General features: G+C 48.4%; 2 protein-coding genes across 3 annotated transcripts in view; both read left to right on the forward strand.

Moving 5' to 3' along the window:
* Positions 1-19021, forward strand: part of LOC147608111 (Plasma-membrane choline transporter family protein) — a 64964-nt gene that overhangs the window by 26343 nt on the left and 19600 nt on the right. The window lies entirely within an intron of this gene.
* On the forward strand, positions 2864-3700 carry LOC147608112 (uncharacterized). Its single transcript, XM_086790159.1, has one exon. It carries the CDS (start codon positions 2864-2866, stop codon positions 3698-3700), a length of 837 nt encoding a protein of 278 aa, XP_086646285.1.

Here is a 19021-nt window from a genome sequence, read left to right on the forward strand (position 1 = left end):
TGCATGCTACATTGGCATCAGAGCTTCAGGCCTTGTTGCTTTGATAAGAGAAGGTGCTAATTTTTTTTCCACATGGTTAAAGAAGGCTTTGGTGCATTTTGGGCATTGTGGCTTTCCCTATCTCACCCACCCTTCCTTATGGCTTCATTGCAAAGGGATGAAGCCCTCGCCATGGCCTTGACGAAGAAGTGTTGAAAGTTTTTTTCTTCTCTCACAACAGTTATTTGTGTGGTTGGTTTACAGGCTGTAGGGAGCACACCCTTAGTACCGAAGTGGCTTCCATCTCTCTAAGTGTGGTTGTTGGTTAACTAGCCTTCTAGGAAGCCCCTAAAAGAGCCTCCCACGCTTGTAGTGGATGGTCTTAATGCGTTCGGGCATGAACAAGAAGGCTTCCACTATGAGTAACGAAGAAGACAGTTCCAAGGTAGAGAGGGAGCAGCAAGGCTTCCATATCTCTACAAAAAGCTTCTATTGCAAGTGTTCCCCCTTCCATGGATGCTTACGCTACGATGCATGTATGATATAGTCCACACTTCAGACACTACTTCCGGCATTGCAACCCAACCTCAAAGACGATCCGGAAGTGACACATGGAGCGGTTGCGACATTCCCTTGTAGCACCGAAGCAGATGGAGATGTTTCAAGCTAACCTCTCAGCCAACAGCAGGAAGTTACGGAGGCACAAAGCTTCCAAAGCGACACACCAAAAGAAAGTACGCTTCCGCCAAGCACAGAAGAGCTCTTGAGAACGATGATGGAGCAAATAAATTCATTGAAGATTGAGCTTGTAGCCGAAAACAAGAAGCCCAAAGGTGGCCTCCGAGATCTGGCAAAATGTTCTTCGGTTTGAAGGAACAAAGAAGAAAAGGCGACGAAAGATGTGAAGAAGCAAGAACATAGAAGCTAAAGTATGCGTATTTTATATGAAGTACTCTACATTACGTTTTTTTAGTAAAAAACGTCTACATGATAAAAAACGTGAGTCTTTGTAGTCTTAAAAAAAAAAAAAGATTTTATAAGGTTGTGAAAGAGAGAACGTTTTAATGTTCGAAACTACAGCGAATACTCCCGTGTGTGTTTCTCTCTCTAGAGTTTGGCGATTTGGCCGTTTGAGCTAACTTGGACTCCTTGTCTTCTCTGCGCACAAGCTTGGTAACCAGAAGTCTCTCTCTCCTCTTCTCTACCTTTGCTTCCCTAGAGACAGATATGCTCGCTTAGCCCTGGAGTCTTCACGACAGTTGGCATCACAGGGAGACGGATCATGTTGGTATGCGCAGATGACAGCTTGGTTCCAACTGCATGGCTTTAGTATGGACAGGCTACCTCCATTTCAGTACTCCCTAGATGCACCCTCCCTCTCTCTCACGCGGGCAGAGATTACCAGACTTATCAAGCAGGACTTGACTCAGCTAGACACTAGGAGGACATGGATACAGCCGACACACGAGCTTGGTACGAAGATAGCTTTCTATAGAGATCATCTTCTCCAGCTCACGGAGGATGGGTTTGTGATTAGACCCAGCTACATGGATACTCATCTTTCTCATGGGATACGGTGTGCTATTGGTCAGATGCGCACATCCTCACACCAGCTAGAGATCGAGACTGGCAGATTCAGAGTACCAGCTGAGGCCAGGATTTGTCAGTTGTGCCAGATGGAGCCAGAGACAGAGTTACATTACATGTGTCACTGTCTAGTATATTATGAGATACGAGGCCATTTTCACTGCCTGTTCAGAGAGGGTTTCGGACCACTTTCCAGAGTCATGAGATACCAGGATCAGAGATGCCTCGGATTATACTTGCTGGAGCTGCGTAGACATAGAGAGGGTCTCTTGAGAGGGAGGGGATCAGAGAGGGAGAGACACCTACAGAGGCAGATTATAGACTTCTTTCGACCAGAGATTGAGCAGTCAGGCGAGCATGTATTGCAGCTAGCCCCATAGTATAGCCGCACCAGAGGTACACTGATGATTGATCGGGCTATAGAGTTGGGGTGGTCCAGGCGTCCCAAGATGAGAGGCCCATCTCGACACCGGCGGAGACTACAACAGAGGATCAGGACCATACTAGCACGGCATGGGTCAGAGTACTCACCATGGAGGACATTGAGGATATCCGCCATCGACCGATGAGAGACATCTTTGGATAGTGATGTATATGATGCTTACCTTTGTTGCTGGAGTTTTCCTTCCCAGATGTTATCCATTAGGAGCTCCTAGTACCTTACTTTTCCTCATAGTTGTTTCAGTTTCAGTTAGTTGTTTAGTTGTTTTAGCTTTTCTTACACAGACATTGTATCAGATCCACCAATTGTTGTAACCTTTTTGGTCTCATAGGTCATGTTGGCCTTTTGAAGACGTTAATATATCTTTTCATTTCTCTCTCTCTCTCTCTCTCTCTCTCTCTCTCTCTCTCTCTCTCTCTCTCTCTCTCTCTCTCTCCGCCGCCTTCTGTTCGCTTTGTTCGCTCTCTCTCTCTCTCTCTCTCTCTCTCTCTCTCTCTCTCTCTCTCGCCGCCGCCTTCTGTTCGCTCTGTTCGCGCCTCTGTGCGTAGCCGCTACCTTCGCTTCGCTACTGTTCACCGCCCGTAACTCTCCCTCTCTCTCTCGCCTTCGCTTTGCTACTGTTCGCCGCCGCCTCTCCCGCCTAGGCTAGCTCTGTTCTGTCTGGACACGCTATGCTATTCTGTTCGCCTTGCTGCCCTGCTCGCGCTATGCTGGCCCGTCTCCCTGTCCGCTAGTCTCTCCTCCTCCCTTTTCCCATCCACCCTTCCTTAAGCCCCCAAGGCAGCAACATAACTCTCTCTCTCTCTCTCTCTCCCCTCCCTACCTATGGGAAGCGCTGCAGAGTAATCTTGAGGAATGGCTCCGAGTGTCCAAGAGAAGCTCGAGGCCCTTGAGACAGCAATGAAGACACTAATCAAGGAGAACAAGAAGACATCCAATTCCAACAATGAGGTGGAGAACAAACTACACCGGCACATCATGGCCCTCGAAGCACGGGTCACGGACCGTGAACAAGAGAACACGGCACTCAAGGAGGAGGTGAGTGCATTGAAAGTGGAACTGGTAGCCGTCAAGAACACCGAGAAGGAAGAAGGGGAGATCAATAACAACACTCTCACGGCGATCAAAGAAGAGATCTCCAAGGAGATCTCAAAGGACATGGAGGGAAAACTCGAAGCCAAGCAGTCAGGATGGGTTGAGGTGGTGAAGAAGAACATCCGTAAAGAAGTGAGGGAGGAGACTCAAAGGGAAGAACACCAAATCATTCACACCACCATTGAGGAGGAGAAGATGAGGCATGCCCGCCGCCTCAACATTCGAGTCACAGTCATAGCCGAGACACCCGACTCCACTCTCGAGAAAGATGGACAGCTTCTATGCATGAAGCTCGGCTACAGGGAAGAGGACCCTCTCCCCTTCACCAAAGCATGGAGAGCCGGGAAAGACTCAACACGCAGGCGAGCCCTCATCCTACAGTTTGCAGGAGAGATGGAGAGGGTCACCTTCATGAGGAAGAGGGTGATTCTACGAGGCTTACAGGGAGATCCCATCTATTTGGATGACGATCTTACAAGGATGCAGATAGAACACATGAAAACATGCATGCTGAGAGTCCTACAGGCCCGGAAAGAGGGCAAAAGATCATTCTATCGCGATGGCTGTGTCATCATCGATGGCAAGGCCACTGATTAGCGCTAGGCGGCCTATGGGACATCGGCTATGGAGGATCCAGATTCACAGATACACATAGCAGTTTGGAACTGAAATGGAGCACTTTGGACACATCCTGGGAGGATGGAGGAGGTCATGGAGGGACGGGACATCATACTACTTACAGAGACTCACCAGAGCCCAGAGAGGGGGCTACCCAAAGTAGAGGGCTATCAATGGGAGTTTACATACAGGGGGACCACATGGCAGAGCACATCGAGAGGATCTAGAGGTATAGCGGTACTCTTCAAGCAAGAGCTACAGGAGCGCCTACAGGTGGTAGCACGTGACCAGGAGGCTAGATACATGTGGATTAGACTGCAGCTCTCAGCAGACAGGGTGTTATACATTGCTCTATGCTACTTCTCTCCTAGAGGATCGAGATATGCCATGACAGCAGAGGATGAGAGTAGAGGCGAGGAGGAGGGCACAGGGCCATTGGGAGAGTCACCATATGCAGCCCTTTCAGATGAGATCATACACTACTCCAACCTGGGGGAAGTCCTTATGGGGGACTTCAATGCACGGAGAGTGTGCGACATTTATGATTTCGAGCACCCCGAGGTGATGCACACACTAGAGGTGGAGGACACGGGAGCTTGCAGGGTGTTAGAGGACATGGGGCCTGATAACACCAGATATGGTCATCGCTTACTTGAGTTGGGAGTGCGACACCATCTCGTTATTTATAACGGGATGAGACAGTGGTAGGATTCAGGAGCACTGACATGCTTTCCACGATCCGAAAGGGGGGGGGGGTAGCACAGTGGACTACATCATGGGGTCCATGGAGACCACACAGGCAGTGACATCTTTCACCATCCCCCCCTGTTCTATTGGTGCAGATCACATGTACCTCTTACTGTCATTGGCGAGCTCCACACCAGAACCCACACAGCCCACACAGGCATCGCATACAACTTTCTACTTCACCCATGACTTGGCAGACATATATGAGCATCATGTTTATGACTGGCTATTCCAGATGGATCCCCTGTCACCTCTAGAGTCTAGACACACTCACCACCCAGCTGTCATCTCTACTACATAGGGCCGCCAATCGCAGCTTCCCCCATCATACACATTGCACACACAGATAGATCTGGGAGCATGCCCCAGAATCGGTGGTATGATGATGAGTGCAAAGAGCTATATAGACACCGCCGTGCCCAGAGAGCACTGGGGACCGTTACACAGAGACAGGCGAGCCGACAGATGAGGACCCTCACACGTCGTAAGAGGCGTGCATATGAGGAGGCACAGTATTGGGATATATACCACCTACTCATGAGCAGAGATGCAGCCACTGCATGGTGCAGGATGAGAGAGCCTCGCCCTCGTACCTCGATTGAGGATCCACACACATGGCACATATGCAAAGAGCCTCTACCATATCCCTCATCAGCCGCCCATACCACAGCCACAGGAGTCCCGCCCTACCACCTCTACTTTCTTTACCGCCTCGATGGTAGAGAGAGCTATCCGCCGGTTACAGCATCGGAGATCGGTTGACCACACAGGTATACAGAGTGAGCATCTTATTTATGCAGCTAACACACTGGGACCCTTTGTTGCTCACCTCTTTAATAGGGCACTAGTGGAGGGCCTACTATAGCTGAGTGGACTATGCACACCATCGTGCCTCTCCACAAAGCGGGAGACATGCTAGACCCCAGCAACTACAGGACTATCATGATTGGTCATACATTGGCCAAACTTTATGGCGCAGTGCTCGAGGGAGAGTTGAGCTCATATGCGGAGAAGGAGGGACTGCGAGCACCAGGGCAGGCTGGATTCCGACGAGCTTTCTCCACTATTGACCATATATTCACTCTGAGATGTCTGATTGACCAGGCTAGGGCGCGGGAGAAGAGATTATACTGCTGCTTTGTGGATTTCCGCAAAGCATTTGACACAGTGCCACGAGAGAGACTCTTCCAGCGCCTACAGTCATTGGGGATCCCATCAGAGATGATTTGGGGCATCTAAGCTTTATATGAGCAGGTCCTCGGGTGCATACGATGCCCCGAGGGGCTATCTGATGTTATTGCTAGCACCATAGGTGTGAAGCAAGGATGCCCACTCTCTCCTACACTATTTGGACTATACATCGATGAGGTGGCTGACTTCATTGGTCACGATGGTGGGGACGGGGTAGACATCTCAGGTACCACAGTCCACATTATGCTATATGCAGATGATATTATTTTGGTCTCTGAGTCGCGGATGGGACTACAACACCATCTCCATGGACTCGATGACTTCTGCACACAGAGGGGGCTTACAGTGAACCTTGGGAAAACCAAGGCCATGATTTTCCACACCTCAGGGCCGGTTCGAGGACAGGCCATCTTCACACTAGCAGGAGGACAGGTAGAGGTGGTAGACTCATATGTGTACCTGGGGATTACATTTACGACCCCGCCAGGAAGATTTACTACGGCACAGGCAGCCAGGGATAGACTCACACGAGGGTATGCAGCTCTGGCCATGCTAGAGAGACAGTGTGACCATGCACACTTCTAGGAGCCCCGCACGAAGGGGTGGTTGTTTGACACACTAGTCACCCCTGCTTTGATGTATGCTGCAGCAGTATGAGCACCTGGGCTCGCCACCTCCACATGGTCCAGATAAAGAGGCCTCAAATTCTCATGCTCTCACGGATGATCCGCAACAAACCCTCCGTCCCACATGACATTGTCCGGACAGAGTTTGCTGCACCTCCTATGCTAGTAGAGGTCCTCTTCGAGATGATCTGCTTCATACAGAGGATCAGAGATGCCATCAGATTGACTCACACATAGAGCTTTTGAGGCGTCTAGGCAGCTCGCAGAGAGTGGAGATAGTATTCACAGATGATACAGTGGCTCACTCAGCATGGTCTCGACATAGATCACCTGCCACCTTTCCAGTATGATATACATGCACCACACATCCAGCTCTCTCACAGTGAGAGGAACAGAGTCCTTCGGCAGGATTTATGGCAGCGATACACTCAAGAGACTTGGATTACACCCAGTCAGCCTCTACCGCCGAAGATGCTATACTACAGAGATCAGTTTCTGCGTATCTCAGTGGATGGATTCATACATAGACCTGGATACATGGATGTGTACATGCCTCATAGTGCCCGAGTGGCGATTGGCCAGCTCAGAGTGTCATCACACCAGCTTGAGATTGAGGCAGGTAGGGCAGCACGGATCCCCAAAGCTGAGAGGATATGCAGACTATGCCAGGAGGAGGTTGAGAGTGAGGAACATTATGTATGCAGATGCAGAGCATATTGTGTCATTAGAGAGAGATACACCACCATCTTCAGTGGACATCCTTCACTCCGCCAGATCATGGAGTCTGTAGACCAGCGCAGATTTGGCCAGTTCTTGTTAGAGAGACAGCGCCACAGAGAGACACTGATACGGACTCATACCATAGGAAGAGGTGGGCGACAACTCCAGCTCACTGATTTCTTCCAGAGATCTATCCCAATGCCTACCCTGACACAGGAGGGGGTTACACTTCAACGCGCTGCAGACCTCCAAGCCGAACGGAGACCGAGAGCACTAGGCCACCAGACTCCCAGACTACATCAGAGGGAGATCATAGAGATACGGGCTCGACATTAGCACCATATCCAGGAGCGGCTAGCTCACTTACACTCACACCCGGAGATCATGCTCCGAGGTATTTTTGCCTCGCCATTGCCTATGTATCACATATTACACCCCCATTATGGTACTGGTTGGAGCTAGACAGATCTGCATTGCATTCTTGTATACCCTACGGATATAGGTTGCATACTGAGCCTCTAGAAGTAGTGCTCCATCCATCACACCCCCCCACTAGCTCAGTACTTTCATACTTTATTTCATGTTCATTTTGTCCTTTTTTTTCGTGGACATCCAGAAGACATTGACAGTTGTACATTGATTTGTCTCATAGGTCGAGTTCGGCCTCTAGTAGATGTTAATACAGCTTTCTTTCTTTCTTTCTTTCTTTCTCTCTCTCTCTCCCTAGTTGCTACTTCCGGATGCTCCCTACTGATGTACTCTAGGGCTAGATACTTACCTTCAGTTCTTTTTTTTCTTTTCTAGACAATGTATTAGATGTCACATGGTTGTAACTTTGGTCTCATAGGTCACTTTGGCCTTTTGAAGACGTTAATATAACATTTCATTTCATCTCTCTTTCATCTCTCTCTCTCTCTCTCTCTCTCTCTCTCTCTCTCTCTCTTTGTGTGTGTGTGTGTGTGTCTCTCTCTGCGTTGCGACTGTCTCCGCCTGCTGCACCTTGTTCACTGCGCTGCTGTCTGCGCCCCCTCTCTCTTTGCGATGGCGTGAGCACCCTCGCGGCCTCCTCTGTTTGCGCTGTGCGCTGGTGGCCCTTAATGTTCTGTGCCCCTTCAATGTTGCTGTAGGCACTCATTGTGCTGCCGCGTTGCGACTGTGTGCGCCTCCCTTTTCCCACCCGCCCTTGCTCAGGCCCCCAAGGCAGCTCGGGGGAAATAGCCACAATGAACCTACAGGAGCTGGATGCATACATCAAGATAGTGGAGGACAACACCAAGAAGTTATTGGGCGAACAAAAGAAGGTGCTGGACAGGGTTCTGAACCAACATGAAAAACAGTTGGAAGGCCTCTGCAAGGAGATACAAGGAAAGAACAAGATTGAAGAACTGGCAGCCCAAGTGAACCACTAGGAAGAGGTGATTCAGATGTTGAAAGAGACCCAGCTGTAACAAACAGGAATGCCAGAGGCTGCCCCAATGATAGGGGAACTCCGGGCAGAAATGGAAGCCCTAAAGGCTACGGTCAAGGACTATACAGTGGAGAAAGGGGAACTGAATATTCAGGAGGGTCTAAGGACTGACTTGGAGCAGTTGAAAGCTGCGAGTGATAAGCTGCGGGAAGAACTGCAGACCACTAAGAAAGATTGGGTGGAGGTGGTGAAGAAGCACAAACCCCCACCACATAGCATCATACATGAGACTCTCGAGGAGGAGAAATGCAGGAAGGATAGGGGCCCTCATGTGCGAGTACAGGGGCTACAAGCGGGGGACTTCCCCCAAGGAGGATGCCATGACGCTTTGCCAGATGCTAGGAGTGGACGGGATCGCCTCCCCCTTTGCAGATACATGGAGGGCAGGCAAGGATATGACACAAGAGCGGCCCCTCATCATTAGATTCCTTGATGCCACCAGCAGACAGGCCTTCTTAGACATGCGGGTTGCCCTCAAGGGCACACAGGTGTACATGGGAGATGATCTCACTCCAGCACAGGTGGCACACCGGTGTGAGGCGATGGTGACTGTTCATGAGGCCCGCAGAGCAGGCAAGTGGGCTATCTACAGAGCTGGTAGGGTTATTATCACTGAACGCCGTTCCAAATAGGGACGCGGGGTCTATGAGACCAAACACTTGAGGCTGGCAGTATGGAACTGCAATGGCATGCTGTGGTTGAATCTAGGATGCTTGAGCGAGATTCTCACAGGCAAGGATGTCATTTTTTATACAGAGACTCATCAGAGCCCTGAGAGGGGCTTACCATACATAGCCGGGTATGAGTGGGAGTCAACTTTCCGAGGTGAGACCCACACATCAGGAGTACGTGGCTCGGGGGGGGGGGGGGGGGGGGGGGGGGGGGGGGGGGCTGTCCTTTTTAGATCCCATCTCTGACAGATTCTCAGCATCGTCCGGAAGGATGAGGATGCACGGTATCTTTCGGTGCGGCTACAACTTAGCAGTGACAGAGCCATCCACATTGCTGTGTGTTATTTTGCACCACGCCACCCCCCTTACGCTGCACAGCATGGGCAGTCACCGTACTTACCATTATATGGGGATATCATGGAGTTCATAGCTGGGGGAAGTCCTCCTGCTCGAGAATTTCAATGCTAGGACGGGAAGTCAGCAGGTCTAACTACTCAATCTAGACGACCTTATGAGACTACATGAGTTGGACATCATTGACACAGGGCTGCAGCGATCATCACAGGACCGTGAGGAGGTCACAGTGTATGGGAGATATTTCTTAGAGTTGGGAGTTGCACATGGTCTCGTTATCTATAACGGGATGTCCCGATGGCCCTTCTCTGGCGCCCTCACCTCCTTCCCTCACTCAGGAGGTACTAGCACCGTGGACTACCTTATGGGATCTCCGACTTTGGTACACCTTCTCCCCGACTTCTCCATTCCGCCACCCCCTTTTGAAGCTGACCATGCCTACCTCTCTTTCACTCTTACTTGCACACCACCCGTCTCTCCACCACCACCCCTCATCTCACATTACACTCAGGTCCTTTTTGATCACGAGCTTGACCGTGTTTACTCCAACCACATCTACCGCCAACTCCAAGATGTGGAACCTACTGTACCCCTATCCACCCTCATAGCACAGCTCACCACCATACTCCACACATCCGCGACCGCTTCTTTCATCTGCACGCGACGGTCTACCGCCAAGCCACCTTGCGGTTTCATGCCCCAGAACTGTTAGTATGATGACGAATGCCGGGCCACACGCTCTCGTCTTAAGCATGAGGTACGGATTGGGCAAATCACGAAGCGCCAAGCGCAACAGATATCTCAACGGCTCACCCAACGCAAGAAACGAGAGTTCTATGCTCGGAAAGAGGATGAGTTATACTGACTTTTCTTAGGGCCGAACTGCAAAGAGGCCTGGAGGAAACTCCGAGAACAACGCCCTCCCACACCTATCACCTGCTCGGACACATGGCACTCCTATGCACGCTCCCTCTATCATATCCCCCATCAGCGACCCCTACCCCCACCACCAGATCCTTGTCCCACCACCTCCACCTTCTTCACAAAGGCATGGTCCTCAAGGCCATTCGTAGACTAGGCAATGGGCGAGCCCAGGATCATGAGGGACTCACTGTCGAGTACATCTCGCATGCCGATGATACCCTGGCGCCCCTACTAGCCTACATGTTCAATAGAGCCCTTTGTGAAGGATTTCCACCCTCTTGGTCTACCAACACCATCACCCCCATCCTCAAAGCCGGAGATCCACTTGATGGTAGTAACTACAGGACGATTGGCCAAACTCTATGGATTGGCCAAACTCTATGGATCAGTGCTAGAGGCGGAGCTCAGTTCATTTGCAGAGAGCCAAGGATGCAGAGCCTCAGGATAGGCTGGCTTTCGGAGGAGCTACTCTACCCTTGACCACATCTTCACCCTCCGTGCCATCATCGAGGAGGGTAGAGCACGACATAAGAGGATTTATTGCTGCTTTGTGGATTTCCGCAAAGCTTTTGATACTGTACCCCGAGCCCGCCTCCTACACCATCTACAGGAGATCGAAATCTCATCTGACATGGTTTGGAGCATCATCGCCCTCTATGAGTCCGTCATCGGACGAGTGAGAGCCCTAGGAGGTACATCACAGGAGATTTCTAGTACTATTGGGGTGAAACAGGGCTGCCCTCTATCACCCACTCTTTTTGGCCTCTATGATGAGATCTCAAGCTTCATTGATGGATTAGGTGGGGTTGGTCCCACACTGGCAGACATATTGATCCCCATACAGTAGTACTTTATGCAAATGACATCGTCCTCCTGTCAGACTCAGCTGAAGGGCTTCAGAGACAGTTGGATGCCTTACATGACTTTTGCACTCAGCGGGACCTCTCTGTTAACCTTGGTAAAACCAAGGTAATGGTCTTCAATACCTCTCGCCCCTTCACATCCAGATTGAGCTTCACATATAGAGGGGATCCTGTGGAGATTGTCTCATCCTATGTCTACCTTGGTGTCACTTTCAGTGGCCCATGCTTTACCATGGTTCCTGCAGCAGATATGCAGCCTCGTCTCACGAGCCTTGATGTATGGAGCAGCCTTTTGGGGGCCAGATTTATCGGATGAGGATTGGCAGCGAGTTGAGAGGCCCCAGGTCATGATGTTCTCCCGTATGATTCACAGCAAACCATGAGTCCCACACCAAATTATCCAGGTAGAGTTTGCTGCAGCCCTGATGGTAGTGGATGCACTCTTCCAGACAGTTACATACCTCCATCGCATCAGTCACATGGATCCCCACAGGTACCCGAGGCTTGCCGTGGAGTCCTCCAGAGAGCTAGCACTTGAGGGCCACTCTGGAGTATGGTATGCACTAGTTTCCACTTGGCTCTCAGTATATGGGCTCAGTATATGGGCTTTGCATGGACCGCCTACCGCCCCTTCAGTATAGTTTGGACTCCCCTTTTCTCTGGCTTTCTCATGAGGATACCAACCGGGTTATCCGGTTAGATCTTCTCGGCCTCTACAGACATTGCACATGGATCACAGCTCCGGAGCTCCCCACACGAAGATGCACTTCTACAGAGATCACTTCCTCACACTCACTGAGGATGGATCCAGCAGCCGGGCTACTTGAGTGTTCACATGTCCCATGCCATGCGGATTGCGATTGGCCAGATACGGGTTTCATCCCACCGCCTCAGAGTGGAGATAGGTAGAGTTGAGTGCATCTTCAGAGCCGGGAAGCTCATACGGAGACCCAGAGAGGAGAGGATCTGCTGACTATGCCACATAGAGGTTGAGACGAAGAAGCATTACATATGCCGCTGCCCAGTATACTATGAGATCCGCGGGAGGTTTCATTGTCTATTTCGTGAGGGATTCGGTCCACTCTCCAAGATCATTGACTTCTAGGACCAGCGTTGCCTTGGCCTCTTCCTGCTTGAGCTCCGTAGACACAGGGACACCTTCTTGAGAGTGCCTCGGCCCGAGCCACCCCGCCCCCTCCCTCGCTAGCCAACCATCACCAGTTTCTTCCGGACCCAGTAGGTGGAGGACACCGACATAGTGGATCTTGTGGACCCTCCACAAGGTGCTCTGGACCTACCTCGCCCGAGAGGAGTTACCTCGGACCAAGCCTCTGCACTCCAGCATGCCCGTCGCCCTCGGCCCCCCTGTCGGCCACGATCACCTCATCAGCTCCAGATCCAGGACATGCTCCACCGCCATCGAGCTACCTTTCCACGTGACATAGCTGAGGGAGACCTCTTGGGCCATACTCATTAGCCCCAAGCTTGATATTTTGGAGAGTGGTATACCATCTACTCGGAGCTGATGTTGCTCTCATGTTTCTATGTTCTTAGTATTCCATGATGAGTTTCCATGGACAGTTTTGTAACACCCCAGTGAGATAGCTATGTTTTGTAACACCCCAGTGAGATAGATATGTTCATGTTTTCTTTCTGTTTTATTTTCCATTCCATGATGAGATATGCCATGGACATTATGTATCACTTTGGTCTCATAGGCCCATTGGGTCTTTAGTAGACGCTTAATATATCTTTCTTTCTTTCTCTACGTTCTTCTCTACTTTCCTCCTTCCTATCTCCTACTCTTTCTTCAATTTCACTTTCCTTATTCAATTTCTCTCAGATTCTCTCTAATTCCCCCCAAAATCTCCCAATTTCTCCAATTTCTTAATTTCCCAAATTCCAATTTTTCCCAATTTCTTTAATTTTGTCAATTTTCTGAAATTGCCCCAATTTCTTACCCCCAATTGTCCCCAATTTCACCAAATTTCTTAATTTTCTCCATTTTTTTTGATTTCCCCCAATTTCTTAAGTTTTGCGTATTATATGTCCTGTCCCGTACTTGGCTTCTATGAGTAAGAAGAAGAGTTGAAGAGAAAAAAATAAAGTAGAATAGAAACGTGCAGAAGAACAGAGGGATAAAGGAGGCCACACGTGAGCACGAGGAAGACCAACTCTATCGGGAAGCCGTTGACGGAGAGTTTCAGCAAAGACTTAACTAGGAGGTTATACAAATCCAGCGTTAGCAGACGATGGTACAGATTCTGGCATCCCTCCCCAAGATGGCTCCAAATACCTCGTCCTCCACCACCCCTACCACCACCGTCATCAAACCTCTCCAAACTTCAGTAAGTATGATGGTAAGTGTGATCATGCTGCTGCTTCTCAATTCATTTATCAATTTGAAGCGCATTTTCCAACTAAAGTCCTAGATCCACAAGACAATGTCCATGTGGCAGCACCCCAACTCATTGGGGAAGCTGTTGCTTGGTGGCAATATTGGTCAAAACTTCATACAGATCCCCTCATAGGCCAATTCCAATTTGATTTGGCTACTTGCATGGCTGAACTCAATGCCCTTTTTCTTCCACCGTAGTATATGACCAATCTTGAGGATGAGTTTTATAAACTCACTTAGGGTGGTTGCCCTGTTTTGACCTATTGCAAGGTCATTACCATGGCCCAACAGTTCATTAGAGGTTTAGACAACCATTCGGTACCCAGTTAGGAATTTTCAGCCTCAGACTTATGCACGGTCACTGACCCTCACTTAGAATCAGGAACTGATGCGGAACGGAGGTAAGCCCAAGCAATGACAACCAGGAAGCTTTGTGGAAAATCCGGTGCAAGTTTGCACCCGCAGTTCGGTCTGTTGTAACAGTTATCCCTGGAATAAAGAAGTTCCTATGGGGCTCGGCCGTTTCGACTTAGTGCTATGTTTTTGATATTGTTTGTGGTTCTCTCGTTGTGTTTTCATAGCTTTGTTTGGTATCTGAAGTGTCTGTCTATTGCTCCAGGTCCCCGTCTAGTTACATTGGTATCAGAGGATGTGACCATTTGGTCCCTTCACCAGTCTTGACCAGTGTTTCACACATTGAGCAGAGCCAAGGTGTGAACGGGGATTTTCCACAAAAGAAAGGATTCATTGGCATATTTGGCCTGGAAGATGGCAACAGAGTATGAGGTACATGGGATTTTATTTGTTGGTTTGCTTCTTAAGGAAATAGGTTCACACATCATTAAAGTGTGGCTAGATTTATCACCTTTTGGGCATGCATATGTGGACCAAAAGGAGGCGCCTAGAGGAATCTTGACCAACCAGCTGGGAAAAGCATGAAACTTGATATTTTTGGCAACTCAGCCACTTTTTTCTCAGAAGGGAAAAGCACAGCTATTTTTGGGGCTGGTTGACTTTATAAAAGGAGGGATGGATTTCTCTTTTGGATGGATCAGCAGGCGTCCCCTTCCCTGGTTGGCAACAACCTCTTCCTCTCTTCTGGGTGCTAGCTGTACAGCAGACGAATCATCAAGCACCCTTTTTCTCTCTGGCCAACTGCAGCAGCAGCTTGCTGTCTCCCTCTTGATGCGCTGTCCGTACAGTACAGCATCAGCCGTTTGGTGTTCTCTCTCTCTTGATGTGCTGGCCTTACAGCAAGGCAGCAGCCTGTTTCTTTGTCTGCTGTGTGCTGGTCGTTCACAGGCGACAGCAGCTGATTTATCTTCTCTAATGAGCGCTGGCCACACAGAGGTGACCGTACAGCTGCCGGTATCTTCACTCTTTTCTGGCCGTGTTTGGGACTGAATTTGGGCCTGTTATGAGACAGGATTTGGAGAGTTTTCAGGGCTGATTTGCCTTTGTATTTGTATAGATATATGGGCAAAAGTGTTTGTTGAGCTTTGTGGAAAATCCGGTGCAGGATTGCACCCGCACCTTGGTTTGGTTGTAACAGTTTCTTCTTTGAATAAAGAAGATCCTACGGGGGGCCAGCCGTTCCAGTTTAGTGCTGTGTTTTTGGTGTTGTTTATGGTTCTTCCACTGTGTTTTCATAGCTCTGTTTGGTATCTGAAGTGTTTGTCTATTGCTCCGGGTCCCCCGTTACATTGGTATCATAGCTTAGGCTTTCTCGGAAGCAGAGGCTTCCTTCCAATATTGAGAAAGAAAAGATCAGAAGTGAGGACTACACTAACCAACAGTTTTTGCTATTGAGCTTATAGAAGCAGTCACGTGTCCAGAGCATGAGCAGTAGACAGCTTGGCATAAGGATTTATGGATTCACAGAATTTATTCTCGAAGTCTGGAGTTGGTTTTATGTGCCCGAGTTTAGCACTCGTTCCACATGGACTTTTTTGGATTATAAATCAATTTTTTTTCAAGCGAGTTATATGGAGCTATAGCTTATGTGTATGTTGAGGAGACATTCCCCTACCTCTACCTCCACCATTTCCTCCACCGTGTCCTTCACCATATGCATAATCCCCTAGACCAGGCGGCCTATATTCTCTACCTCTTCCTCTTCAACTCCACAATGGACTTAGGGAATCCATGGTGCTTTAAAATTTGTCGAATAAATAATCTTGCTATATGTTTTGTGCGAATGGTCTTCTTCATTGGAATGAAGTGGGATTGCTTACTGAATCTATCAATATAGTCCATATTCCCTCATTCCCATATCCTGACTTTGGCAATTTGTAGTCAAGATGTCTCTATGTTCCATGGAGGGTGGAGCATGGCATTCTTCCATTACTTTTGGCCTTAAATCTTTAGTCACACATAATCGGGTTCGCATCGTAAGAAAACCCTTGTTGATGACATAGGAGGTCACCAGTGAAGGCAACAGAGGTGCTAGGGTTAGGGTTTAGAGAAGCTTCAAACAGGCGTGGAAGCCAAGAGAGAGAGAGAACACGACTTCAGTGTATTATGCTTGATGAAAAGTGAAGTACAATAGCCACATAATAGTGACCTAAAGATATGTGTTCACATGTCCGGCCATAAAATGTGCCGGGTGGACCAAAACACCTATAAACTGAATATAAGTGAAACTAAGCTAAACTGGGGGAAAAAACCTCCACTAACTGAAGTAAAAAGTGCCCCAGTAATCTACTGATGATCACTAGCACTCCTCTGGGTGCATACACAGCATAAAACCCAACAAACCCCCCTGGAGTGATATGTGATCACTGTACATCATCCACCAAAAGGAAACAAATTCAAAGCACTGCGGAATGCTTCAAATTTCGGACGTGGTAATGCCTTGGTGAAGTAGTGGGTCATATAACCGGTAGCCCTTGCTCTCACGGCTATACCCAACAAAAATGCATTTTGTGGCTTTATCATCCAGCTTCCTCCTCAACTCTTTGGGTATGTGTGCATATGCAAGACACCCAAAGATACGAAAATGCGATACAGAAGGCTTGCGGCCATGCCAAGCCTCAAAAGGAGTAATAGAAACCAATGCCTTTGTGGGACATCGATTCAAAATATGACAAGCACACATGACAGCTTCCACCCAAAAGATATGTGGTAGCCTTTTTGCCTTTAGCATACATCTGGCCATCTCCATGAGTGACCGATTCTTCCTTTCTGCAATCCCATTCTGCTGTGGAGTGTAAGGAGTAGTATACTGATGTTTTATACCTCTACTCCCAAGAAAGGAATTCAGCATATGTGACATATACCCCCCCCCTCGGTCAGAACGGAGAGTCTTGACCTTGCATCCTGACTCTGTCTCAGCAAGTGCTACAAAGGCCAAAAATGCATCGTATACCTGTGATTTCTGTGTCAAAGGATAGACCCAGCATATACGAGAGAAGTCATCGCGAAATAAAAGCAACCACCTAATGACTTCGTTTGCATGGGACCACAAAGATCACTGTGTATAAGTTGCAACTTTGCAGTTGCTCTTAGAGCCTGATCACGTGGGAAGGAAAACCTATGCATTTTTCCCAAAATACATCCTTCACAAATGTGATCTGGAGGCTTCTCCATGAGAGGTAGATCTGTAAACATGTTATGTCGCTGCATAAGCATAAGACTACCAAAATTTACATGCCCCATGCGAGCATGCCATAACTCCGCATCAACCATAGCTGGAGTAAGAGTGAATGCATTATAAGCAGACTGATCCACTGGGTGAAATGCATCCAACTGATAAAGTCCATGACATAATGTACCAGTAAGCATCAAGGTCAAGGCATTAGCTTTGTCTCTGACCATGCATTTATCATCATCAAAGTGAACTTGCATACCACAATATGCTAAAGAAGAAATGGACAACAAATTCTTCTTTATCCCTGGTACATATAAGGCATCTGTAAGGCGGAGAATGGAGCCATCAATGGCTGTAAGCTGAATCTCCCCAATGCCACGAACTGGATATGAAGCATTGTTGGCACACTGAACAGTTTTGCCAACAGGGGCAGGGCCAACATGACTAAACAAATCCCTGCGAGATGTGATATGCTTTGAGGCACCACTATCAAAATACCAAGTACATGCATGCTCTGTCATACTGAGTGCCTGTGAAGACCAAGAGGCATCATAGCTGCATGTATAAAAACAGTAATCCTTGTCCTCTACAAAAGAAGCAGTCTCTGGAGGAGCTTTAGAAGCATCATTAACAGACATCCCAGCTTCCTGTGCCTTCTCTTTGGCAATCCTCTTCCTACATTCAGTGATGTAGTGACCTGGCTTCTTACAGTAATGACATTTGCCCTTCTTCTTGGGCTGTCCATCACCTTTCTTGGTATCCTGTGAAGAACCACCATCACCTGAATTTTGATTTGAACTCTTTGGCTGAGTTTTTCCTTTCCCCTTTTGACCTGTAGTAAATGCTTGTTCAGCATTTGTGTTCATATTCATATTCTTCCTCATTTGCTCCTCTTGTAGTAAGAGAGCAAAAAGTTCCTGATACTTGAGGGGTTCAACAGCATTCCTCATGCTGAGGTTCAAAGAGGTATGAAAAGCCAAGTAAGATCTTGGCAAAGAGTGCAAGATGGTGGACACAAGCTGTGTCTCAGGAATAATCTCATCCACATTGATGAGTTGCTCTCTCAAATCCTGCAGCTTGTTTAAGTGGCTAGACATATCATCTCCTTCATTCATTTTTTGATTTTCCAGCTCTCTTTTCAAAAATAAGATCCTAGCCTCATTACGAGCAGCATACATTTGCTCCAAAGTCACCCATGCATTCTGTGAAGAGCCAGCTGAACGAATATGAGGTATAATAGACCTGTGTACTGACAATGCAATGAGTGACAAAGCTTGTGCATCCCTGGCATCCCATGTCTTTTGAGCATTTGTTCTTTGAACAGGCAATGGCTGTCCTGGAGCCTGTACCTGTTGTCCTCGTCCACGAGCACCCCCTTGGGGAGGAGTCTTTGGAGCCAATGGACCTGGACGTGGTTCATCACCACTAACAAAATCCCAAAGACCTTTTGCCACAAGCACATTTTTCAGCATAAAACTCCACAAGGAGTAGTTCGTGCCGTCCAATTTGTCTTCCTTAGACAAATACGTGAATACATCACTCTGCTGTTGATTTGCCATTATGCCTACGCACAATGTTGTACCTGTGTATCAAAAAACCCAATAGCAAGAACCCTGAAAACAATTGTACTCCACTGAATACAGTTCACCCAAATATGCCTGCACTCTCAATCCTCTGAATGTGCAGCTCAAAGCACCAATGACTGAGTAGAGCAGCAAATGGCGTACACAATGCCAAAATGCCCCAAAA

This window comes from Cibotium barometz, chromosome 54, assembly GCF_041138505.1.
Source record: "Cibotium barometz isolate CiBa-2024 chromosome 54, ASM4113850v1, whole genome shotgun sequence".
NCBI classification, from domain to species: Eukaryota; Viridiplantae; Streptophyta; class Polypodiopsida; order Cyatheales; family Cibotiaceae; genus Cibotium; species Cibotium barometz.